Genomic DNA, 26,815 nt, shown 5'->3' on the forward strand with positions numbered 1-26,815 from the left:
CGCGCAGAGAGCGAGGCCAGGCGATGAAAAGCAGCCGGTTGATTGGCCCTGCAAGCGCGTAGCTTACCCCGTCCTGTGAACGTAGCACCGGTCGGAGAGGCAAAGTAAAACGACAGAAACGAAACTCACGAAAGTTAGTGATGGGCTACAGCGCGATTCCTCAGAAGCGTTTGTCCTCCGGAGAAAGAGCAATGGGGCATGAAATCGAGCACATCCTTCTCACGTTCTCTCGAACCTGCCAACCAGTCGTATAAGTATTAAGTATATACTCGTTCTTCACCCGATATCATTCGCCGTCGGCCAGGAGTGGACAAACATAAAGTAACGTCCGAGAGAAAAACACACGTCCCGCGGTCCGGCGAACCCGTCACTTTCGCAACCTCTCCTCCGGACCGCCAGCGCTTGGATCGTGCCGTCCCTCGTAACACGGATACGTCCGCTGACAGGCAGCCCTCCCGTCGCCCTCCTCCGGTCGGCTCGAGAGGGGCACGGCAAGACCGAGACACTCTCGTTTGTTCTCGCGCAGAAGCGGGGCACCCAGGAAGTGATTTATAACTCGCTCATGCGTGCAGCACCGCGGCCAATGCCTGTCGTGCCATACCCCCGCTTCGCCCTGACCCGGAACCGAGGCGAAAGCTGCGAGCCGGCATGAGCGAACCACGGGTCGGGAGCAGGGATTGTACGGAGAACGGTGTACCGATGAACGGAGTTTCCAGGGAGCGTCGGGTTGCCGTAGGCAATAACAACTAGAAGACAAGGCGCCTGTGCCTTTGACTCACAAACATCATCACCAGTGGGTCTCCACCCAGCTCCGAGCTTCGGCATGTTTGCCGGTTGGCACGGGTTGAGGATCCGCTAACGATGACGATATGCTGAGAGAGAGAGAAAGAGAGAACTTCATTCTAGGGTGCCTTCATGTTCGCCCATGAAGCGCACATGAAGGCATGAAGCGCACATGAAGCCCTTCAAAGCGCACATGAAGGCTCCCTACTTCATTCTAACAACCGAAGTTCGACTCGCGACGGACATGCTGAGGTCTCCCCTCTATATAATCTGGTATTACCGGTATTGCCGATGCTTCGACCTTATGGAGCAGACAGCGCCAGAAGTGCGTTGTCGCAAAGCACGTCGTCCTTGTACGTTTTTATTTTTTTTTCTTCCTTCTTTATTTGTGTTGGTGATGTAATCCGCTAAGGGGGAAGAGAAAAAGGCACGGTGCCTGACAGCGCCTCTGTCCCCTGAATTCGGTTCGACAGCTCTAAAATACATACACTATACAGATATCAGAAAACAATGCAACAGTCGGCTCGTCACGTGGCAGCAGCGACACTAATTCAGAATATATACACGCTGTCAAAACATGGAAGCACAATCGTAATGCAATATTCATAAAAAAGTATATATGTACATAAACAACCCACTTTTAAACCTGGTATCACTGCAGTGCAGATACACAAAGAGAACACTGAAATAAAGATCAGTTCGTTCGTACATACATAAAAATATTGAAGCCGAGGCTACCCAGATTATATTACGATAAAGAAGAAAAATGTGTAGATCGTCAAGTTATATTAATAATGATATTGTTTTAAGAAAACGAAAATGCCACGTCACCGCAAACCAGGGATCGTCTGCAGTCTTGTTTTAACATAGAAAACGGGGCGCTGTAATCAATGCCGATACCTGGGTAATTTCATAATTTAGTAATCTGATAATTTAATGTTTGCTCGCCGTTATTCGCTCAAATGTTTGAAATTCTGCGTTTCGGGTCTTGTAATCCGCATGAACTAGTAAATTGTCTCTGTATCGAGTAAAGCTTGTTTCGGTGTGTCCATCGATATAATTTGAAGTGATATAGGTTTGGTTCGCCTTTAACTTATTATATTTATTAAAGACTGGTGCAGGTGCTCAAATCTTTTATATCGCCTCCATAATTTTCGCACATACGATTTTTTTTTTCTGAATGATAATTAGTTTGTTGTAATTCGATGTCATTGTCGTACCCCACCCCAGAATATTCCAAAACTGACAGTTAAGTATTTAGGAGTCATGCTTATTAATTAAGGTGTTTTCTTTTGGTTAGGAAAGTTTATCTTTCCAGAGTTGCGTCGGCATTGAGTTTTTTTAGCTTTCTACGTTTGGGTCGGCGGGGCCAGAGCGGCCGCGGTGCGGGAGCGGTCCCTCCCGCGGTCGTTAAGAAGCGTCTCGGGTTTCGGAAGTCTGCTCGGACCGGGACCGAAAGAGCCCGCGCTGGAAGATGCTTGTGGCTTATAACTAGGGTTCGGAGTTTTCGGTTTAAACCGATAAAAACCGATAAAAGTACGCCGAATTAATTTTTGGAAATTCGGTTTTAACCGAAAAAGGTCAGTTTGTGGGTTCAACGTTTTAGGTTTAAACCGATAAAAGTATGTCTAATCCGTTTTCTAAAATTCGGTTATAACCAAAAAGGGTTAGTTTCTTAGGGCCGCGTCGAGGTGGGTGGGGGAGAGGGGAGGAGAGAGAGGGCTTTGCAAGGTTCAACATTGTGCGACGTCTTCGTAGTTGCCCTCTTCCAAGGTTCAACATGCAACAGAAGAGGTCTTAGATTGGATTTCGCCGGACATCTGTGTCCTTTCTGTGGTCGGGCTTAGTTTGTCAAGTCCCTGTTCTTAAAAAAAGTTCGGGTGTCGTGCACTTCAGAAGACATCGAGAAAAGCCATTGATACCTTCTTGTCACTCTCTCTCTCAAACTTCCCTGTGGTTAAAAACATAAATACAATAGATTTTGTTTTGCCATTTCACTGGTTTCTGTACGGTCATCACCTCAGACGGTCACGCCGTCAGAATGGGATGGAAAAAGAAGCGTGCTGAAGATTATGCCCGCGAATTCCGCGATTTTGAGGTGTGTCCTTGCGGAAGTTGTAGCGAAGACCACGCATATATATCTGCCGTTATTCTTTGAGTGATCATCTGATCCCGTGTCCGATGGTGTTTCTTTCATGTTCACCGAAAAAAACCGGTAAAAGGTTTTGAGAATGAATATACACCGAAAAAAACCGAAAATCAAATTTTAAAATAAACACCGAAAAAAGTACGCCGAATTTTGAAAAAATAAAAACCGAAAACGCGGAACCCTACTTATAACCGAATGTGCGTGTATGCAGAGGGTTTTGCCGCTTAGTGTAAAATTGTCCTTTTTGCCCGATGCAATAATTTAGCGGTTGGCGCCAGTCAGGCTGGGAAAATTGCAGATAACTACTCTACATGAAGTTTGGGTTTGGCGGTTGGGACGCTAAAATGACAGCTGGCCGACCATTGGAGAACAGTGTACCACGTGTGAGTGGCGGAATTTGAAGAGATTGGTCAGTTCCTGAGGGGAAAGGAGGCCCCTACGGGCCTACAAAAGGAGCGCGGAGAGGATTTTGAGGGATTCGGACTTTGGATTTGATGGAGAGAAATTGGGGACGGGGGTCGAGACTTTAGACGAGGCAGGATGGTTTCCCAAGTTGGGACTTGTAACTAGAGTGTAAATAAATGCACATAGTTCTATTCAAGCAGTGAGTCGACCCGTCACTCAGCGACGTTCGTGCCACCACGCTCCAGACCATCGAAGCGGAACCTGCCTCCCCCACACCACCGGGAGGACTTTAACTCTGACCATTGATTAAAACTGAAAGTAAGATAACCTCATATTTAGTGAAATGGGTATCAAACCGTTTGGTCGTCACCGGTTAAATCAATCGCAAAGAGTAAATGTAGCGTGATCCTGCGCTCTTTTTCTTTTTTTGCGTGATTGGTTTGGCCAGTGATAGCAGACGCACAAAGACGACAGGCTCAGTGACGGTGCACTTTTGGAGCAGGCAGATTGGCACCCTCGTATACCGTAGCGTTGGCAGCGCACGTACTGGTGGGGATAAAGATTATTGGTGTCCAACAACAAACGCACTGAACAAATTCTAAAAAAAAAAACATGTTTCTCAAACGCACCCCTTCTTTAAGGAATGGGGTCTTTATTCCTCCAAAAACTGGAGCGGTGGCCAGTAGTTGGTCGAATGACGCTTCATCGACGTAGGGTTTCGTCGACACTGTAACGTTTCATTGACAGTTTTTTTTTTTTTTTTTTAAATTCGTGAATAATTTACTTTGCCAGTTTTTTTTTTTTTTTCGTAGTACCATGGAAATTTGTAAGTTACTTGCTCAATGCCTCCTTGCGGAGGCTACTTTTTTGGACTATATCAAATAATTATCGCATCTTGCGATGCTCTATAGTTGGAGATAGAGTTCACCAACCCTTAGAAACGACATTTAGTATAAATTACTGGCAAGAAAAAAAGCAACACATTTGTAGTGTTTTTATCTTATGGGATGGTCCGCTCAAATCATTGCCTTCTTAGTTTAGGGTATATATGGCCGTGGGAATAGTCAACAACTACTGAATTACTATTGTTAGGAGCGATCCGTGGCGAGTGTATTTCTGACATATGCGTATGTGCACGAGGCAAGTGGCGAGTGCGTGTATCCATGGATGCATTGTGACAAACATAAAATAATGTTCAGGATTTATTCATTTGTTTCCTCAAAAACTGCCCCATTGTTCATAGATATGTGATAGAAACGTTGATAGAATTTCAATCTGTGTTTATACGTTTACATGTCCCATGGACATGCTGATTAACGTCGTTTATGTCGAAAACAAAGTAGCAAGCTCTTCAGAAGGCCTAATGGCACCGCAGTGAAACGGAGCATTCGGCACTCCAACGGCGTGCTTTTTCTTCGTTTCACAGTTCGGCCGCCAGGCTGCACCACACTCTAAAAAAAAGCCCGTGCGTCTACTTTCCCGCACAGCACTCGCAGAGCCAATCACCTCAACTTACGGAGGCAGCTCAGCGAATGACGATGCCGAAACATATGTTTAGACCAAAAAACGCAGTCTGAGTTGTGACTTAAGCAATGCAAAACGTCACGCTTGCATTGCTTAATGTTACAACTCAGTCTGCGTTTTTAGGTCTAAACAGATGTTTCGGCATCGTCATTCGCTGAGCTGCCTCCGTAAGTTACGGTGATTGGCTCTGCAAGTGTTGTGCGGGAAAGTAGACGCACGGGATCTTTTTTTTAGAGTGCAGTCTCCGCTGCGCACTTGGATAGGCGGTAGATCCCCTCTCCTCTCCTTCGCGCCTTTTCCGCTGGGTTGCGTCGCCTCCTCTGGAGCTTGCGTGCAACAAAGGGAAAACCCGCAAGATCATCATCATCATACTCATTATGATCATCGTGGCTAGCGTGTATCACGAGGAAAAGAGCGGGACGTAAACACGGAAATAACAGAAGCGCGGAAAGAGAGTGTGAGGGGGCGGGGAAGATCACGCATGAACCCCATGCCTCCGCCGCCTCGTTCATTTGTATTAATTGCGCCGTTTCATCGCCGCGGTGAACTATGGCCCCCGCCGGACCAAGCCCGCTCTTCACCCGCTTTACAGTATACTCCTAATTAACTTCGCAATCAGGTCGGATCGTGCTCAAAAATCGTGGGAATGAGTCATGGGCACAGGGAACTCACCAGCGAAAAGGGTTGCCAAGTCGAAAGGCGATTGTGGTTTCGGCTCATGCATGTCCAATGCGTGGGAACGGCGTACGAGGTCATTCAATTAAGAGAGACGCGCTGAGCGTATTTCTAAGTCGACTTAATTGAACCTTGCCAGGGTCTACTGTTGCAATGAACGAGAGGAGGCGGAGCCCACGCACTATAACCTAGTCTGTCTCACCGTTGTGTCTCTCAATTTACCTCTCCTACGAACATTTTTTTTTCAAGCCTCGATGTGAATTGTGTACAAAACGAATTGCTTGCGTAAACTCCCGAAAAACAATCGCGGTGTTGTGGCCTCTTCATAGTCAGGCAGGAACTACAAACACCACTCACAACGGGGCGAATGAGATTTTTATGAGCGAACAGTACTGTTGAAGATTGTTCGGTTAGCCAAAAAAGCTGATATAGTTGTGTCTACACTCAGTGCCGATAGCTTGTTCGCCCCCAAGGCCCTTCTCGCATATCTCACCCTTAATGTATGACCGACTAAATATTGCGCTCCCGCTGCGCATTTGTTTTTAGTAACCAATCGATTAATCTCGCCACGAAACAGTGACACAACCAATCCGCAATACGCGAGCCTGGCATATAAGGCAATTCAAGTTTCCAAGCAACCGCGATTTAAAGCAGTAGACTATACTTCGTTTCACCTTAAATCCCGACGCAGCCGACGCTACAAGCTCATGGGACTAATCAGACAGCATCAGAAGCGCACTATCATGGTGTTCGTGACAGACGGGCTTAGGAGTCTAGACCCATGATTGCCCCTATTTTCTTTTCCCCCCGACAACATCGCCTACACACACACACACAGTGTTTCGGTACGTGTTCTATCATCGATGAACCAATCATAAACAGAAAAGACATAATAACTTGCGCTTTTGACGCTGTTTGATTGGTCCCCTTACCTCGTAGCGTATCGCTGCTGGGGCACCAATCCGGCAACCACGGCCATGGTTCGTGACCTCAAGTGGTCTAAAGCTCGGACGATGTACTCAAAACTCATACCAGCAACAAAATGGCTGCGTTCAGAGGATGCATATACGAGAGTGATTAAACAAATTATCCGCACAGATGTTTCAACACCCATCTTGCACACACTTTTAAAAAAACCAAAGTCCGTAGATTTTGACATAAAAAGAGCTTCGGCTGATTTGAAAATGAGAGGAAAATGAGGATTTGCCACATCATCCACTGTCACTCGTCTTGTCGACGGAGTTAGGTCACGTGTGCACTCAATAGAGAGCTTTTAGTGAACCGGAATAAAACACGGTCGGATGGACCAAACGATCGGTACTCGGATCGACAGCTCGGACCGATCGTTTTCAATGAAACGGTTTTTAGAGAACCGCGTTTGCAGACGATCGGTGCAGGTCACGCCCCGTGGCAACGGATATGCGCAATGGCTTCGTAAAGTGGGTAAAATGATAGCATGTTTTGGGGGGAGGCAGGAGTGTGGTAATTTCACAGGACTGAAGGAAAAACATTTCCCGTTTCAGAAATAGCCTGAAGCCAAATTTGTGGAACTTACCGTATTTTGTCTCGTTTTGCTAGAATGGAAGCGCTAAATGTGGTGGCGGCGTCCCCACCGTGACTGAACAGTTTCTTCTGGCAAAGGAGCAGGCGATCTTCGCGGCAATCATGGCGCTAGAACTTTTTGAGAATAAGTTCGAATTGACTTCATTTGGCGAGAAAAACTTACAAAAAATGTCTTTTATTTGCCTTGGCTACCCCAAAAAGGAGGAGATTTTTGTCGATAGATGAAGTGGACGTGCTTCGTCAACTTCGCTTCCACGAAGCCGACGCAGCTCATCTTTGCTCCACGTTGCAAATCCCGGACACCCTTACCACTAACGGCTGGGTCAACGGACAGCGTTTGTACCCGTGTCGTCGGCACCTTGTTCAAAATGGCTGAGTGACACTTCAGCCAACTGAATTATGCCACTTTTTTTTATTGAAAACTGAGCTATGCCACATCCTTAAAACTGAGACAAACGAGCAATATGATACGAAGAAAGCGTTGGTGTCTTGTTCACGTTTTGTTTGTTTTCTGTTTTATTTCAGCAGAGATGTACAGTGACGAATAAAAATCATATAAGTTACTAATTAGCTATAATTACAATACCTAAATAAAGCACTAGTTACAATGAACTTTCTGTTACTGTACATGTATCTTAGTTTCATTGTGAGAGTTACTTTATTATGTTAACATCAAACACACATCATCATCAGTACTGTGTTTATCACTCTGCAATGCGAATCAAAACATAAGTGCGTCAATATGTATTCTGCGTTAAAAAGAGAACCGTTCGTCAGTGATATTCGCACACCTCAAGGTTGTGGCATATTTGAAATAAAAAAAAAGAACAAACCTAATTTTGTTACTTATTGGGAGTAACTGCAAGAAAGCTCAGGTACTGTGCGTAACTAGACACATTTAAGAGAACGTAACTATATTTATAAGTTAATTGTACTCCAGCTCAAGAACTCCAGCTGTAAATTAATTACTCAGAGAACTTGTAGGCGCAAACAGACACGAACACGATGAATGAAGGGTACAACGAAAAGCGCGACTTTGAAGTGTTAGCGCGTACAAGTTCCTTGAGCATCACGCACCAACTAGCTCCAGCTGTAAATTAATTACTCAGAGAACTTGTAGGCGCAAACAGACACGAACACGATGAATGGAGGGTACAACGAAAAGCGCGACTTTGAAGTGTTAGCGCGTACAAGTTCCTTGAGCATCACGCACCAACTAGCTACAGCAAGTCTTGTTTAACCTAATGACTTTTTTAAGAGCAGCTATTACATCTCTGGCATACTGGGTTCGGTTGGTATCTCTTCGATTAGCCTAATCGCTGAGCCCTGCATTGCAGTTAGAACGCATAAAATCATCGCACCCTAGGGCGGGGCTCTATCTTGATCGGCTTTCTTTTTTCCATGAGGCCGGCGTCGTGTTTCTCGCTTGTCTTGCTCGGCTTGTCACTCCTGCTGTCTGCGAGGGCGAGCAGACGACAGGAAGTAGAACGAGCCGCGCCTTGTTTCGTGATATTGATATCTCGCTCTTTTCTGTATAGTTGGTACGTTGAAACCAAAAACGATCTAGCCACAAATATAAAACGAAAACAGATATGGGTTATTCCTCGCTCAAGAACGGTGCGCGTTCTTTTCTAGCCTGTGATTTCTTTCTTTTTTCTTTTTTTTTTTTCTTTTACCATTTACTTTTCCCGCAGCTCGAGACTATGTACACATTAGGTGGTCGGCTTAGCTACACCACGTTGCGGCGCTAGAAAACGTATATTTGCGAAACCGTTAGGCAGGACTTTGTTCGGCACTTCCTTGTTTGTTTTCATTAGAGATATTTGTTCGATAGTATTTTGTTCGTTTGCTTATCTTTGCATGTAAAAACCAACGTGTGCACATATGTTTTGACACTCCCCTTCCTCTCTCTTATAACTAGGATTCCGTGTTAGCGGAGTTCATTTTTCGTGAAATTCGGAGGGTGTTTTTCGGAGTTTATTTTTCGCTGAACAATCGGGGTTTATCGGAGCTTATTTTCGTTAGATTCCCAATTCTCTGAAATTTGGAGTTAATTTCACTGTGTCCCCGATTTTTCATATTTAAAAGAGAAAATAAATAAAATCCGGGTACCGTGACCCGCTCTCCTGAAGGAACCATGACGAGCTAAAAGGCAAACCTCTTTTGTTTGTAGTTCGAGATTTCAAAGGAAACTGAAATAACAATTCCTCGAGACTATACTGACCCTGTATTTTTTTTTCTGCAATGTTTATTTGTAAAACATCATCTCCTTTTTCTTTTCTTTTTTATTTTGTTGTTGTGACTGAATTTTGAAGTTTTTTCGGATAATTTCGAATTTACGGAAAATTCACCGGCGAGTGTTTTTCGATTCTTTTTCGGATTTATTCGAAAACACGGAATCCTACTTATAACCATACTCCTCTTTTCCCCGGACAGGATGAAGAAGAATATTCCTCATTGGAGATAGATTATGCTCGTGTAATTCTTTCTTTTCTCCAAACAATAAACTATCACTATCACCACTACATAGGCAGTACTGCCCCACGGAAATCGTATTGTATACACTAGAGTAGGCGTACTGCTTGATGTACATTGAAGACAGTCATTAAGACGGTGGCGAAAAACAACATAAGCGTGATCTCAAATGCAAAGCAAAAATTACGACACATGCATCTGTTCTTCAGGTCTGTCTTCTCAATTCTTTACGCGGTTTTAGTTGTTTAAATCTCGTTAATTGTATTTTCAAGCCATCAACTTCTTATTTCGAGGAATGCAAAATGTCCAATAAGCCCGAAGGCATGAATTATCAGAGTAATTGATCAAAGGGGTTTGAGGTCCAACTGTAACAAATAACGGGCCGCTCCTTTTCAGTTTATCTAATACACTGACGTGCGAACAATAGCGTTCAGTCCGTTTTGGTAGAGGTTCGCCATTTTCATTAAATAGGGCGTCTGAAATGAAGACAAAACTTGTATCCCCTTTACCGCTTTATATTGCTGTCTTAGTATAAAGGCACTATGCGTATGCACAGACCTACAAAAAGAATGATTGACTCGTGTAACGCTGCAATTTATCTCCGTTATCTATTCTAATAATAAAAAAATGTCCTTACAATTTAGATACGTATAGCCTCGGTATCTGTAAAAAACAAAAAGTAACCGAACTTTTTGCTTATGAAGAGTGTTGTTATTATTATAGACCCTATTCTTGCCACGTTCATTGAGACTTACATAATCAGCATGAAATCAAAAAGAGAATATGCGGGAAAGAAGTATAGCTTTTATATTCCTTACCGTTTTTTATTAACCGTCACATGATTGTTACCGTTACCTTCCATATGCTCGAAAACGCATTACAAATATTAGCGGAGCCACTATCACTAATATTAAACAACGTACAAAACGTCGGTGGAAGAGAAAAGGACAGTAGAACAAAAAAGCAGTCTTTTTTCTTTTTTTACTAGTTTTACTAGAGCCACTATCACATACACTACTTTCATCCACTATGCTTGTAAGCTGTAAAGCAATTCATTTATAAGTAATTAACTTGGCTACCAAGAAACCCGTGAAATCTACGAGCCTTTTTTCACTCACGCAAGAGTGTAAACTTGACTGAAACTCTGAACCCCCTTTCCAGTGTATATCAGTGATATATATCGCGATTTCTAAATGTGAAACATCGTGATCAAGATATTGATAAGTGTTATACGTCGTAAACCAAAAACAAAGTTGGTATTTGTGCTTATTTAAGACAAAGCGTTAAATCAAAGCATACGGAAGTTGTGAGTTTCGGCAAAGCCTTCTGACGAACGATTAGATAAGAGATAATATTAATCCCACCCTTCGATTTATTATCCTTCAGGGGCAACTAGAGCTATAATAGAGAGCAATATAAAAACAAAAAATACGAGAGAGAGAGAGAGAGAGAAAGAGGGGGAAAGAAAAAGAAAAAGAAGAATCAGAAAACAAACAAAGATATGAACTTAGGCGAATAGTCTTCGCTAGTCTACGCGGGAAAAAATGCAAATAGATAAACTGAAAAAAAAACAAAAAAAACATCAATAGAAAGTTTTGGCATGGTGGCAATTAGCGCGGTGACACGCCAAAGTCAAATGGAGCGTCGACCAATCAGAGGAAACGAAAAAGAAGATTTTGAAAGAAAAACTAATTTTTGAGAAATTACTTTTTTTTAGCAGTAATGAATGACGTTATTAAATACATTAAAAGACTGGATTGTCTTCTAACGTGCCTATGTGCCTATGGGGAAAATACTGAAATAAAATAAAAGCCACCGAAACCAATCTCGTCACCACCCTCCACTAAGTTTGGCAGGCAAAGTCTCGCCCGTCAAATTTAGGTAATAAGTTTGTCAGACATGACCGAAACAAGCCGATATAGTTTTGCAAATAAAAAAATAAAAGAAGTTTTTACGAAGAAATATTTAACTGCCAAGTCGGTAAATATTTACTTATGCTAACATTACAAGACACGTGAGAATTTTCGAACGGAGTAGAGGAATTCATAAGTTTTCGAATGTTTCAGATTTTTCTCCCCGAGATTTACAGATGTGCCCTTGTTCTAGTTTTTTTTTTTTTTTTTGTTCCAGTACGATAGCAATTACAACACACGCTGCTAAAAAAACACCATGTTTTCTAAATCTGCTTTCACGCTTGAGCGCCACCAACTGGAAACCTTCACACTTCTTACTTACTTCACACGTATGCACAATATGGTTGTGCATACGTGTGAAGGGTGACGAATGGTCGGGTCGAAAAAAATTTGCTTTTATTTCGTCTTCTGACAAAATTCGATGTTTGTCGCCCGAGTATAGGGGGCATTCACTGGACGCCATATTTGAGGTAACTGTTCACAGCGCGTGCCCAGGAAAAGTTTCCATCAGCTCTCCGGCAACCGCAAGAGAAGAGGGGAACGAGAAATGCTCTTATCACCAGGACTCTCTTTTGTAGGTCCCAGGTTTCCCCAAACAACGCTATTCTCCTTCTAGAAGATTAGAGAAGATTAACTTGTTACTCAAAATTCGTACAAAAGCATCTTTCCCCTCTCTCTCTCTTCCCCAGTGGTAAGAAAGCAGCAGCGAGCTCAGCTATGACCGCCAGTGAATACTCCCTATATGACGAATTTCCTCTCTGCATCAGAGGAACTTCCCCGCAATAATTCCAACAAAAACGAATTGTGTGCGGTGTCACTAAAAAATCCACTACGCGGTAATCCGGGAATCTTTAAGCAGCAACGCTTTTTCACCGACAAGCTCTTCTTTTTATTTATTTATTTATTTTGTATTGCTTAATCTCAAGTGAGTGTTTGCGAGCAGTAAGGCTAGCTCCGTTGAGTTCGGTTCACCCCATGGCAGAAGTGCACTGCGGGGAAACGGCTGCTACGATAGCGCCGTCGCGGCCGTCGCTTGCACGCAGCGCTGTAGTACGCACACGGTGAAGCTGAAGTGACTCAATCAACAGTTTTGAGTGACTCTTTTAGATGAAACCCTTGTCCTAGGCTATTTTTGATGTCACCCGAGGGCAGTGTTGATTTTGCATTTCACGCACGAATTGTGGGCATTACGCACGCCCCTTTGTCGCGGAGTATAGGCCCGAAGGTAGCAGAAGGTACAAGGGCGAGCTGTGTGCTTTGAACTGGCCTGCCAAGTACGAGCGCCCGTGCAGCGAAACAGTAGTTGTGCGAAACGGTTTAGGGGAGCCACGATTTCGAACTCTTGCGCTTGAGTTAGGAGTTGTAGCAATAGTAGTTGTAATAAATAAGGTATCTAAGTGAGACGATAGTCGGGATATATTTAGGCAAACATGGGGAAAAAAATCAAAGAACTAAAAATTCTGATGCGAATAAAAAAAAAACACCATCTTCGATTTTTTTTTTTTTTTAATTTGGTTATCCTGCCGTACTCTATTTCGGCATTCATTTCTATTAAAAACGTCGTTCTTCCGCTTCCTTAGTTCGTCTGCTGCATACTGGCGGGGACGGTCACGTTTCGTTACTGACGAGGTAAAGGACAACGGCCTAGCGCGCACTCTCGTGAAGTGGCCGCGCCGCGCTGAGCTCGGCCGTGCAGCCTGTCCGGAGTTTGCCCGTGAGGGCATTCTGCGGCCAGGCCCGCACCTCTTACCCGTGGCCGGGCCGCTGCGTGCGCTGCGCCACCATGGAGATAGCTTCCCTGGTGGCGCTCCTTGGAACTACGCCGCGTGAGAGCCAATGGGAGCCTCGTTCCTTGAAACTATGACGCGCGCCAGCCAATAGGAGCATATCCATCAGATTTCTGCTACAGACGACAGGCTTCGCTCCACTGGGACAGGGGAAGGTACCGTTTGGCGCGGCTTGAAAGCTGATGGCGCCGGTTCGCTCCATGAGACAGTTAATGCTCCCGCATTAAATAGCACACACACACACACGCACACACACAAATGTCTTCAAGCAGCGTCCAGGGTTTTGTGCTGCTCTAGCCGATGGGCATCACGGCGACCGGCGCCGCAGTGTTGCGGTCGTCGCTGCGGCATTTCTTGTCACCTCCAGATTTTGCCACCGCGGAACAAACACGCCGGTACAGCCGTTGACTTTTTGTTTTTAACGTGAAACGCTCTTTGGCTAGGTGCTCTACATTTCGTGAAGTCCAAGAGTGAAACCTGGATAAAAGTGGGGCTCCCGAGGCTCGACACTGATTCGTTGACAGGAGGGACGATAGGTGAAGTACTCGACGCTGATCGGTTAACGGGGTGGTCGTGTGACCAGGGGTAGGCGAGGAGGGGTGGGTTAGAAGGTTCTAGATCACCAGGTTTATCATTTCAAGTATGCACATGCCACGCGTTAAAGTATCTGCAACGTCAACGTAGGCGTATAGCTGAACAGGCTAGACGTGCGGCAAAATGATGATATAAACGTTTTTGTTGTAGCGATTTGCTATATACTTTGATTTTTATCTTTATGTTGGCTTTTTCTTTCCTTGAGGATTTTTACTTAGCATCAAAAGAAACATACACACACACGCGGGCGAGCGAACCCGCGCACACACACATACACACACAAATAGCTCTTTACTCTATTGACATAGTCATATATGCTCGGTTTCACCATGCACGATGTACCGCGATGGACGTTATGAGGTACCCGAGCCAATCCATAGCTCTTAGCTTGTCACGTGACTTCGCGCTTCCGGTGTCGCTCCGTTCAACCGGAAGGACACGTGACGCTTTCCGAGCTATGGCTCCGGTGGCTCGTAGCTTCCTTTATGATCCATCCTAAAATGAAGCGATCCGCGCCGACTCGCCGACGCCAGGTAGTGCTGCATACAGACGTGAAATCTATTTATTTGTTCTTTTACTATCGAGCCGTCCCCACGTCGTTGCCGTTTGTTTAGTCAAAACTGCGACGCTGACGCCACGGGTGCGAATATCTAATTGACTTCGCAGCGCACCTGCAAGAAGGCCCGGCTCACATTTTATTACACTATGGTGCCTCGATTGCGTCTTCGACTGGTGTGTTTAGCGCCCTATCCCGCCCATACATCAAAAGTGGTCCCAATGTGTCAACAAATGACGCAAGTGTCATGCTGTTGCCTGTCGCGATCCTGGCGGTTGACCGTAGAAATGCTGGCGAAAAGCACGAGCGGACGCGAGTGTCGCTGTCGTCACGGCGTCCCTTTAGGCGTCCCAACTTCCGGCTGAGGTAGCTTCCGTGAACTGTCACAATGGAAAGCGACCTGCAGCAGAACAGGCGTCTGCCATTTTTACCACAACTGTTGGGACGCCGCCAGGGTCGCGACCGGCGACAGCATGACACTTTTATGACGTCATCAGGCGGAAATCGAGGGACCACTTTTTTGGCCGCGGTAAACACACCAGTCGGAGACGCGTTCCAGGCACCATAATTACACTAAACCGTTTCTCAAGTCGTCTGCTTCTTGCGCAGGAGTTGCGGTGACGTCAGGACGACACCGAGCCCTGACTGGCTTTGATTGCAAGAACAGCGGGTAGACCTCAATGATAGATGCCTTGAAGTCTACCCGCTATTTTTCTCGATCAGCCAATAAGAGCTCGACGTTTTGACATTATCGCAACCCCTGTGCAAGAAGCCGACGAACTTGCGCTACGTATATCAAAGGTTTGATTTCGGTTACGGTTTTGTTCCGGTTCGACCAAAAATAACGGTTTTCGGTTCGCGTTCAGTTCGACACCCTCCAAAAAATCGACCGTAGGCAAGAGTGTGTTCGAGTGCTGATGGCTGTTTTCACTTGTTTGGTGCAGTGGAGCTGGGCGGTGCCGCCTTCAAGGGCTTCTTCATCGCGGCCATGGACCCGGTGACGCAGAAGCGGATCGGGACCTTCCTCAAAGTGAAGGGCACGCACCCAGTTTCCTGCAGCGCCGTGACCCACAACGACGCGCACCCCAAGAGCCACGTGTCCTTGCTGTGGCTGCCGCCGCAGAACGTGCCTGAGGGAGACGTCGTCTTCATGTGAGCCATGCACATACAGCGCTTCATCTGCGAGATAACTTCTGAAGTGCACCTCGGTCTGCGTGCTTGAGACCTGAAATGAGTAGCAGATTATTCAAAGCGAACCAAGATGTGCTTTACACATATCGCGGAGTCGTTCTGTCTTGGAGAGATTGCGACAGAGGTTCGCGCAGTTGATGAGAAGTTTACTGAACACTGCCGATTGTTGGGCGAGCTATTGCTGAATTTGATAATAAATGGTAGTGCTTAGAAACGAAGACAACATGAGAACTGGACGCCACTGTACGCTAACTTTAAACTGTTTATTCACGTAAAGTGGGTCCTCTTCCCGCGAATAATTGCAATTTAGCGAACAGTATACTGCCCAGCTCTCCTTTTGTCCTGGTCTTCGAGCCCGACCATGCATTCTCAGATAAGTTTATCCAGCGCAGTGCGCCTGAAGGTCTTCAACGTGCATCGCGCAGTAGTGATCACACCACCGCTCGTCGGTACGATGCTGCTCCTTTGAACACATATAGACCAAAAAATGAGCGCCGAAATTTCGTTGTAGTATCCCTTTAAAGACAGGGAATTTCATGCACCATAAAGGTAACAGAATATTGTATTTGTTGAAAAATTCAGTGCTGATATTTGTGCGTTCTCGCTACCTTTTATCGCTCAGATAATTGTCATGTAAATTAATGAACCGCGGGCCTTTTAAAGGGTTTTGAATATTTAGATGTTAAATTGCTTTAACATTATTCCCAGCACCCGGATAAAAGAATAAATTCAATTTTTAATAGTATGTTCACAAAACATATAAGTTAAGAAGCGCTGTCTTTAAACACCTAAAGACAGAATCCGAGTCAAACAACTAAAATGCTAAAGTTTTTTTTCTTTTTTTTTTAAGGCAACGCGTGACGCATAGGACTTAATATTGCATCCAGTGTTTGAGCTGTTTGTCTATCTTGATAACGATGTCAGCGTTTTTCATACGAGAAAAAAAAGGAAACCTTTCTGGAAAGGCTATTATGGTTAAATGGCGTATTTGAGTGATTGTGGCGTTAACTGGGGGGCATGCATTACCGCGATTTGCATTAATAGTAATAATATTAGAATTAGGATGTTCTAATGCACATGATTTGTTGCTTATTATCTAATTTCAAACGCGCGAACAAGTATGACAATCAAAAGTGTGCTAATTATAATCACTGGTGCCAATTGCAGCATTTTTAATTACGAAGTTATAAAGTAAAAAAAGCAGGTCGGCCACCTTCATTGGCGGATCGGAAACTATGCTTCAGATGTGGCGAGAAGAGTAGCATTGCGGAATCTGCAAAGATGGTTATTTGAGTCACAAATAGAGTCAGAACGGAAGCGCGTGTCTCTCGAACATTCGGCCTCCAACACGCGCTCCATGCCTTCCGTCGTGCTTTGGCTGCGCTCGAGGTGCACGAAACGCCGAAGCGTTGTCGAAGGTGGGAAGCTCGCGCTGGAGGCGGGGCGACTGAAGCTCCTCCCTGCCGTTCTCACCTTGGCAGTGACTCTTAAGCGCGGTTCAAACAGACCCGGAATACAAAGACGGGCGCCGGAACCCGTAGTGACGTCAGCACTCCCTCCGTACGGGCGGTGACGTAATTACGGCTTCCGGCATCCGGAGTGAGGAGTTGAAAAAAATTCAAGAGTCTGGAGGGCGGTTTGCTAACGCAGGAGGCGCCGATCACCCCTCGAGTTTGCGAAACCTGCTTTTCTGCGTGGACTACGGTGCTGCGCAAGTTGAAACCCGTGTGATACTCGGTTTCCCGATGCAATCTCCTGGTCATGCAGCTAGTCTCGGGCACTAACTTTTCCTTGTTTCTGTAGGAACCGGTCTACCTCAATATATTCGAGCGACAAAAATTAAAATAACCTACTCTGGGAGTGCAAAGCCCGAATAGGACCCCAGGGGACAGGCCCTTATGCTACTGAAGAAATACATTACCAATCTTTAAACTTACAACTAGCAAGGATTTAAAACTAGTGTAGCTCCCCCAATCCCTTTTCAATTTTTTTTTTTTTTTTTTGCTTTTGTCGCAAACTGATTTATGCATTGCCGAGCGCTCGTTCTCCGCCCCAATGTAGAGCCAGAGGTGCGAGCCGAATGCCAGTTTCAGAACCAACCGTTCTCTCATCAAAAATCGTACGATTTTCTAAAATTCGCAATGGGAAAAAGGCGCCCAACGGAGCTCGGGAATACATTGAGCTGAATGGCGCCAGGTACCAAAAATGGCCCCTATTTTTCCATTAAAATAACTTTTAATGAGGTGACGCTTAGTTCTGGAACTATCTGGTGCTACATTTGGGCGGAGAATGAGCTTTCCGGGATGCAGTTTATTTTGGGGGCTAACAAAACACTCTAAATTGTTTTGGGGGGAAACCCTGAACTTGAATTTAGTTTCCAAACTATCCGAGCTTACATGGAGACCGCTCAGTCGGGCTATTTTTATCGCGCATAAATGTCAAATGCCTCGCTAGACTTTTAATGCGAAAGCATTAACTGTTTTATGGAGCGAGCTGACGTCATCAGTTTGAAGCGCGAAAACGGTAGATAGTTTCCTTCAGTTCCATTGGCTGGCGCGCGTCGACGGGGCTCCCATTGGCCACTGCGCTCGTCAGTTTCCACGACCGCTCACCCCATGGCGCTGCGTGTCCGTTGCTCCCCTGGGCAGAGAGCGCCCAAGGTCACTGTGCCCAGGGTAGCACACGCGCTGACCGGCGATGAAAAGTACGCAGCAGACGAAAAAGGGCGCGGACGAGCGGCTTGCATGCTGTCGCATTCGTGCTTAGGTGTACCTCGTTCCTTTTTCGTGAGGAGCAGCTTGTTAGAACGGAAGGGCGTGTCGCTCCCGCTCATTTACTAGGTTTATCCAATTAACGTCATCATTAGTGGTAGATGCACGGTGCCGCGTGATGGCGATAGAGAGGGTCCTTGTCTTGTAGGCGCTGCGGTTGATCTGCGTCCTCTCGAATCCCAAGCAGCGTGACAGAAGATCATGTTGCCAATGCAGGGCGACCGTGGTCCAGTCCTACTCGAGGTACTACACGGGCCTGGTGGCGGCGGTGCCGTCGACACCCCAGCTCCAGTACATCAAGAAGAAATAGGTGGACCGCCCTTGGACGCTGCCCCGTGGGCGGGCATTCTCAGGGGGCCCTGGTTCTCGACGAGGCCCTTGGCGACGGCCAAGCACGTCGTCGGTCGGCAGGGTCGCCAGGATAGGTTGTTAGCTCGTTGACGGTTATCCCTCCCCCGCTGCCCCGCGCACAACGGAAGCGTGCACACACGCCGGTGCAGCTGCCTACGAAAACATTGGGCGTCTGTTGTAGCATACGTTTCATCTCCTCAGTATTTGTTTCTTGTTGTTATGAGGGGAGGGAATTAGGCTTTCCTTCTGCCAGCCACAATGCTGTAAATTAAGAAGTGCCGCGCGCTAAGCCGGTGGGCACGCGCAACTAATTATTCCTGTCAATTTCTTTACCCCCCCCCCCCCCCCCCCCACCCGACCCCATTTGTGCGCGTCGTTGTGACCCTTACATCTCCAGCTCTTCAAAAATGGCGCGACTTTTGTTTGTAGGCTACAGATAAAACGGGCCAATTTTGTCCGTAGTCTGGCATAACAAAGGAAGTTGCTCGGAGAAGTATACCCCTGCAGCTCTTGTTCTCGAAGTGTCGTTTCGCGTTTTCTTTATTCCCAGCAAGGATTTTTTTTTTCTCTTCTTCCCCTGTTCAGTTTCCAAGACAATTGTGTGTGACGAGAACATGTCAGTTTGAATAAAAGGTCTTTTCTACTGTTATTTATACCGTGCCCTTGTGTTGTGTACTGATATGTTGCGTGTGCGAGTGCTTTGAACCCAACAGCATAGGCGTACCATCTTGGGGGCAAGGCATGTGCTGTGCCCCCCCCCCCCCCCCCCCCCAAAAAAAAAAAAAAAAAAAAAGCCGCCACTGAGCAGGGTTATTGGCCGGCGGCGCCCAAGGGATACCAAGGGTACCGCCCCCCGGCCCTGGGGGGAGGGGAGGGAGTCTGGTTTGCCTTTCCTACTCAAAAACAAGTTCGTACACCACTGCCCAACAGAGCTTCTTCATAACACTTATATTGCAAACAATTCTACTTATATCTTAGCAGCACAAACGTGAACCTGGAAAAACTGCTCAATCCAATTAACAGCACAGCATGGTGGAGTGATGATGAAATACACCGGTTAGCGCGCACTACTTTTGGATTCCTGAAAATTTATTGTGGTGTAGGTTAGTGCTTTCAACCATGCTCCAATGCTCCATGAAGAACAGTAATGTGATTAATCGTGGTCATTTTGGAGCAGCTATTTAAGCAGCCAAAAGTTCATTTTGGAGAAGCAAAAAGAGCGTTTGGAGCATAACCGCACACTTTTCATTTATATCACTGCAAATGTGAGGAGAGATGGCAAATATTAGGAGAACAAATACTAGCTGTTTAGTTGCGGGTGGGAGGACCAGACACGGTAACAAGATGACTGATGAAGGACAGCGCTAACTGCCGTGAATGATTACTTTAGGGACAAAGTCCCACTGAACAAATGTTAAAATACAATCATTTTGAGCGCCTAGATTTATGTGTCTTTCAAGTTCTGGGGGGTTGTAACAAAACTACAATTCTTAATTCAGACAAAAAAACAAAGCATAAAAAATAAACACAAAAAAAAGACTACCTGCTTGCACCATGTCTCGCTCAGGAGTACCTTTCCCCTTAGCACGCGAGTGCGCTGCAGCGAAGCAAGACACGCAACATCGCGACGCCTAGTTCGCGATTGTCGCTTCACTCTATTACACCAGTATGCGGTGAGAAGCACACTCGACAAAGCCAACTAACCACCGGAACAGACAAGACTTATTGCAAAACTTCTGAGTACTGTCAGTGCTTGGTGCGATATCAAAGTGAATAGTACGTTATTTGAGGCGATCATCGAAAGTCCTGAAAACCCGCACGAGCTTACCCTAACGATCCGGCCCGGTAGCGAGGCCTGCAGCGGTTATATTTTCAGTATTATTTAAGTGAACTTAAGTTCTGGCACAATGTTGATGCAAATTCCTCACATTTTGGTCAAATGTAGCAGGGCAAGCACTTTGGCAGTTTGGTGCAAGTGGCGCAGCAATCACATTACTGGAAGAAGGAACTAACCAGGGTTCAAACCTTAATCTACAAAAACTAAAATAGAACACTGAGAAAAAAAATTGCCATTGTGCTTTTTGCTTTGCTTGAGACAGAAACCCTGAAATTTTCCTCCACAATTTCATTTGCAGAGTACCCAGCCAGTTTTCTATAGTGCCACGAACATCGGTTTTCAGACATCAAAGAACAAATAGCGAGGCAATCTGCACACAAAATATTCCGCTTCTCTGCGCAAGCCCCAGGTGTTGCCCTGCCACATGAAGACACCAAAACTTGCCAGAGAAGACAAACAGCAGCACAATCGATGCAAACCAACAACCTTTGAAACTTCTATCTTTATTCCGAAACAATGCAACTTGTATTACACTTATTTGTGCGGAGAATTCCCACAGGTTATTTCGGCATAGCAGTGCAACACAGCACCGGCCATTGTTATAAAAATAACAAATTATTATCACTGTCAATGACGGGTCGTTTTACAGTGGTCACACTGCCACTGCAAGGCAAACCAAAACTCCGTGACTGTACGGCACCGATGCAGACTCCTCATAGTCTTGCCTGCTACCACTCACAAGGGGTCCATATCCCATTTGCTCGGTCACTTGGGCGAGCCTTTCTTAGGGGACAGGATTTTCAACACGCAGTCACCGATGGTGTCGTGCAGTATCACCAACTGCTTGTGGCCGTTAAACACCAGCTCCCTGAAAAGAGTGAAATCACCGACATGACCACAATGTTTTCCGGCATCATTGGTCAAAGCAGGTTGATAAACTTAAAATGTCATGGCCCCCAAATTTTGCATCTTTGGAGCTGCAAAATAATCTTACTTACCACCTGCTTTTAAACAAGGCATGCAAAATTAAGCCACATTATGTGACGACTAACCAGAGATGCTTTCCAAGTTGCAACCTGTGACAAACGGCAGACCCACCTAATTGGCAGCCGTACCTTCGAACGACTATGTTGAGAACCAAATTAGTAAGGGAAGTATACTTTGAGTTTTAAGCGGAGGCATCTCCTTGATGCAAAATGAAAAGAAATCATAATTTAAATAAATCAAATTTATCCGATTTAAATCGCTGTAGTCACAAAAATAGTGATTCTCGACCACTAGATATTTCTCAACATAGCTGATTCATTGATTAACTCGTCCAGTCACTGATGAGAATGAGGAATAAAGTACTGTAAATGTAAAGTAGCCTAATTTACAACTTTTTATTGATGCAATCTCAACCATACTAGAACCAAAACAGCTTGATTTTTCTAGTTGGTTAAAAAAATTTATTTGATTTGTATTGCACCCGGACTTGTTGCAACAGGACATTATTTTTGTTTCTTTTGTGTTTTTAGTAGCAGTACGTTGTCACAGCCGACAATGTAGAACATAGAAATCAAGTTGAAAGCTCCGATTTTCTTCGAATAGCACTTCTTTTTGCTTGTGTTCACCCTTATATAAACCTTCTTTTGCTGAATTATTCTCTGATTTAAATTTAAAAAACAAAAACAAATATGCACAAAAAGCGTCAAATGATAAAGAAACGGTAAATAAAAATATTATTGGGATTATTTCCGCAGGAAAGGTTTGATTTAAATCAGGATAATAAAACTGGTCCGATTTAAATCAGGATAGTAAGAGCAGTCCAACTTAAATCATTTTGATTTGCCATTCTTTCTTCAAGGGCCTACTGTAGTATTTGTGCTATCTGAATTAAATTGGTAGGGTCTAAAGCATGCAAACTTGGGAGGCCACATCAACTTTTAACTGAAAATGTCAAAACAAAGCTACAGTAAAACCTCGTTATAACAAAATTGAAGGAGCGTTCGTAATTATTTCGTTATAACTAGGGTTCAGCGTTTTCGGTTTTTATATTTTCGAAATTCGGCATACTTTTTTCGGTGTTTATTTTAAAATTAAATTTTCGGTTTTTTTTGGCATATATTTATTCCCACACCAGTTTACCGGCTTCTTTCGGTGAATATAAAAGAAGCACAATCGGACACCGGATCAGATGATCCTTGTAGCTGCGATATTTGCAATCATTCAAAGAATAACGACGCACATCCATACGTAGTCCTCGCTACAACTTCCGTCAGGACACACCTCAAAATCGCGCAATTCGTGGCCATAATCTTCAGTGCGCTTATTTTTCCTTCCCATTCTGACGACGCGACCGTCTGATGTGATGCCCGTACAAAAACCAGCGGAATGTAAAAAAAAAAAATCCATCGAGTTTATGTTTTTAACAACAGGGAAGTTTGAGAGAGCGTGTTAAGAAATGTATTGACGGCTTTTCTTGATGTCCTCTGGAGTGCATGAAGCGAAAAACCTTATACTAGCCCAGATCCAAACTTTTTTTTTTTTCGAGACCGGAACTTGACACACTAAGCCCAATCACAGAAAAGACATAGATGTCCCGCGAAAGCCAATCCACGACCTCTTGTGTTGCATGTTGAACCTTGGAAGAGGGCAATCACGAGGACGTCACATAATGTCGAACCTCGCAAAGCTCTCTCTCTTTCTCGCTCCCCCACCCACCTCAACGCGGCCCTAAAAAACTGAGCTGTTTCGGTTAAAACCGAATTCTAGAAAACGGATTAGACGTACTTTTATCGGTTTAAACGGAAAACACCGAACCTACAAACTGACCTTTTGCGGTTAAAACCGAATTTCCGAAGATGAATTCGGCGTACTTTTATCGGTTTTTATCGGTTTAAACCGAAAACTCCGAACCCTAGTTATAACCATTAGTTTGTTATAGCCAATGTCCATTTCTTCCCTATTAGCAAGCAAGGGGAATTATGATTGCTTTGTTATATCCATTAGTTTGTTATATCCCATTTTGTTATAACGAGGTTTTACTGTATGTGGGTTTCAAAATAACCTAATTTTTTTAGGGATGAAGCCCCTTAGGGTCTAGTCTTGTCCGTCAGGCGTCCGCGCTCACATTGATTTTGCTGGTGGTCGTGCTCGTGAGCTCACGTGCTCGTGTAAAAAAAAAAACGATAAAAAAAAAAAAAAAAAGTTTGCGCAGTTGACAGGGTTTGAACCTGTGCGGGGAGACCCCAATGGATTTCTAGTCCATCGCCTTAACCACTCGGCCACGGCTGTGGGACGAGTAGGGGGCTCTGAGATATGGTAGTAACTCGAGAGCTGGGGATGTCATGGATGAAACGTTGCATGTAGCCGCTCAACGTCTATACAGGAGTGGGTGCTGCGGTCAAATGCGTATATAATCGCGTTAAACTTTGCACGCATTGGCTCAACGTTTATAGACGAGAGGGCGCTGCGGTCAAATGCTCAAATGTGTATATAACCACGTTCCATACCACACATTCTTTTTCTGACATGAATGAAACACAAACTAAAAGCTCGGCATGCTGCGGCTCAGCGTCTACGCAGACAAGCACCACCAGAGCTTCGTCCCAATCAACATCATTCACCACGTGGAGATGCGGTCAATTTTGTTTTTTGTACTTACTTTCTGTACTCTGGTTTGATACCAGGCGGATCTTTTCAGTCACATAACAGTCACTCAACTGTGTTTGGAGATTTATGCTTGTCCTTTGTCCCCCCCCTTCTCCGGGAAATATCAAACTTTTGTCCACCTCGCTTGCACCTTTGCATTAATTGCATTATCATCTTAGCAATGATTAAAGAGACAACTCGGGATGGGGGTTGTCATTAGGTAAAGCACCTGGCTCGAGTTTGTGATGGTCGCAAATTAAGCTCAGCTCCAAGAGACTGACCTTGCCAATTGTTTCATACTGCCAAAGCAAGAAGAACCATCCTCCACAGTTAGTGCTGAAGTGCTTGCACGAGGAGAAGACGACATTGGTTTCTTTGAAGGCGTGGAACACGCAATTGACCTGCTTCCAGATGCCACACCCTACAGCCGGTCTCCGTGCCGCTATGGTGCTAAAACCACTGCTTTATTGAAGAGCAGACAAAGGCAATTATTTGCCAAGGCATCATTCTCCCAGCCAATGGACCATGGGCCTTCCCAGTAGTGGTTGTCACCAGAGGTGCAAAAAAATGTCTCTGGGAACTATGCGCCTTACAGTAAGATGACCGTCACTCTTGTCCAACCCCTTCCGCATGCTGACAACATCATGGACGACATTGCAGGCTCGTTATACCTCGCATGCCTAGCCTGAAGTTTGCATATTGGCAGGTTCGTGTTCGCCTGGAAGACCGAAAGACGGTGGTGTCCGTTACTCACCAGAGAACCTTCACGTGGGCACACATGCCCTTTGGGCTTAAGAATGCGGCATCTACATTCCAACGTGCCGTGCACTTCATCTTGTCTAATTTGAAGCCACATTGAGCACACTGCGGTGAGAGTTTACTTGGACAATGTGTTAATCTTCCTCCAGCTTTTGACGAGTTTCTGATGCTACTGAGTGAATTCCTTCATCTTTTTCATTCCAGTGAATTTGAAGTATTGCTGGACAAGTGCAGGTTTTCCCTGGAAGCCATTAAGTTTCTGAGCTTCATCTTGAGCAAAAATGGAAAGTGGCCGGGCCCAACCAAGGTTGATGCAATTCTACAGATCCCCTGTCCTACAAACAGCAAAGGCGTTTTGTCATGGCTCCAAGCAGCTAACTTCTACCACCGCTTCGTCAAAGACTTCTCGAGAGTTGCGGCGCCACTACAGAGTATCATCAGGTCTCAAGAGTGCATCAGGAACCCTCGTGATGAAGCCTTTGAAAGGATTCGCAAGACACTGACAGAAGTGTGGTGTATCGCGAGTAAGACCCAGTTGCAGCCGTTAGTTGCTCGACTCGTTCGTTTTAATCATTGCTCCCGACTGACCGAGACCCGTGCTCTTTCAAACCGCGCGCTCTTACCACATGAGGACCGCGCGCTTCCCAACATGTCCCGCCATCTGCTATAGCATAAGCAGATTCCCCTCACATCTCCCCCTCACTTGGCTATGATCCCATGTCTTGTGGGCGGTCTTCGCTCCCTCGTTCCTGCCCAGATGGGCATAGCCACAGGTTCGGACACTTCGTGACCTCCTGCAATTATCGCTTCAGCTGGTACCTCTTCGGCCTGAATGTCCAAGCCCAAGGCTGCTGAGGATATATCACTCAACCGACGCGCAGCCAATAACCTTGGTCGTATGTGGTCCATGTGCCGTCGAACTTGCCCGTCTTCTGCCTGGATTATCCATGACCGCGAACCCAGGCGCTCTGTGCTGAGCCCCGACATCCAAGTTCGTCCACTTGGGAACTTCAGAACCCATACGGATTGTCCTACCATAAACTAGCTTGGATTTTCGGTTGTCGCTGGTACGTCGTCCTTGGGTTCGCGTATCAATCTCTCAAGTGGAGATGGCAACTCTCGTCAAAAGATCATCCACGCTGGTGTCCTGCCTGTTGCCGTGTGCACTGTGGTATGTTGCTTGTAGAGGAACCGTGGTAGAAAGCACTTAAATTCCTCCCTTTCTCTTTTAGCAAGCATCTGCATCAGCTGCTGCACCATCCGTTCCATTTGACCGTTTGTTGCCGGGTGGTACGACACACTTGTGACTGCTAAAATTCCATTTAGGCGGTAAAATGTCTTTATTTCATTGGAAACAAAAGCCGACCCATTATCCGATACCATTTTTCGTGGTACACCAAACGTCGCAAAAACATTGCATAACTCGCAGATAACGGATGCTGAGGTCATACTCGAAATAGCGCATACTTCAAGCCATTTAGTGAACGCATCCACAATGACCAGGAACACTTTTCCATCCACCGGTCCCGCTAAGTCTACATGAAGGGTGTCCCACAGAGTCGACGGTCTTTCCCATGTTAAGCTGCTCCCTTTGGGTATTGCCTTCTGGTGTCGCACTGGGCCACACAGGACTCAATCTCCTTGTCGATCCCCGGCCACCAGAGGTAACTTCGGGAGCAAGCCTTCATGGCAACCACTCCCCTGTGTCCTGCATGTACCAAAGCTTACACCCCTGGCCTCAAAGAAGTGGTAATCACAATGTGCGATCCCCAGATCAGGCAACCTCGGAGTATCGATAGTTCTGTGGACTTCATCTTGTAGGCTGTGAAACATTCGCCAGCTAGCTCCT

General features: G+C 45.4%; 2 protein-coding genes across 5 annotated transcripts in view; one reads left to right on the plus strand and one right to left on the minus strand.

Moving 5' to 3' along the window:
* Positions 1–19,390, plus strand: part of LOC8027970 (putative ferric-chelate reductase 1) — an 84,515-nt gene extending 65,125 nt beyond the window's left edge. For all 3 annotated transcript variants that reach the window (XM_029987602.4, XM_029987603.3, XM_042292534.1), the window contains exons 3-4: positions 15,369–15,576; positions 18,603–19,390. In XM_029987602.4, coding sequence (XP_029843462.1) covers positions 15,369–15,576; positions 18,603–18,696 — 302 coding nt within the window. In that variant the 3' untranslated portion in view covers positions 18,697–19,390. The remainder of the gene's footprint in view (positions 1–15,368; positions 15,577–18,602) is intronic.
* Positions 19,391–21,057: 1,667 nt separating this feature from the next.
* Positions 21,058–26,815, minus strand: part of LOC8027966 — a 100,535-nt gene continuing 94,777 nt past the window's right edge. For both annotated transcript variants that reach the window (XM_029987616.3, XM_029987615.3), the window contains exon 18: positions 21,058–21,442. In XM_029987616.3, the coding sequence (XP_029843476.3) occupies positions 21,340–21,442 (103 nt within the window). In that variant the 3' untranslated portion in view covers positions 21,058–21,339. The remainder of the gene's footprint in view (positions 21,443–26,815) is intronic.

The sequence above is a fragment of the Ixodes scapularis genome, unplaced genomic scaffold, assembly GCF_016920785.2.
Source record: "Ixodes scapularis isolate PalLabHiFi unplaced genomic scaffold, ASM1692078v2 PGA_scaffold3__209_contigs__length_174095766, whole genome shotgun sequence".
NCBI lineage: Eukaryota > Metazoa > Arthropoda > Arachnida > Ixodida > Ixodidae > Ixodes > Ixodes scapularis.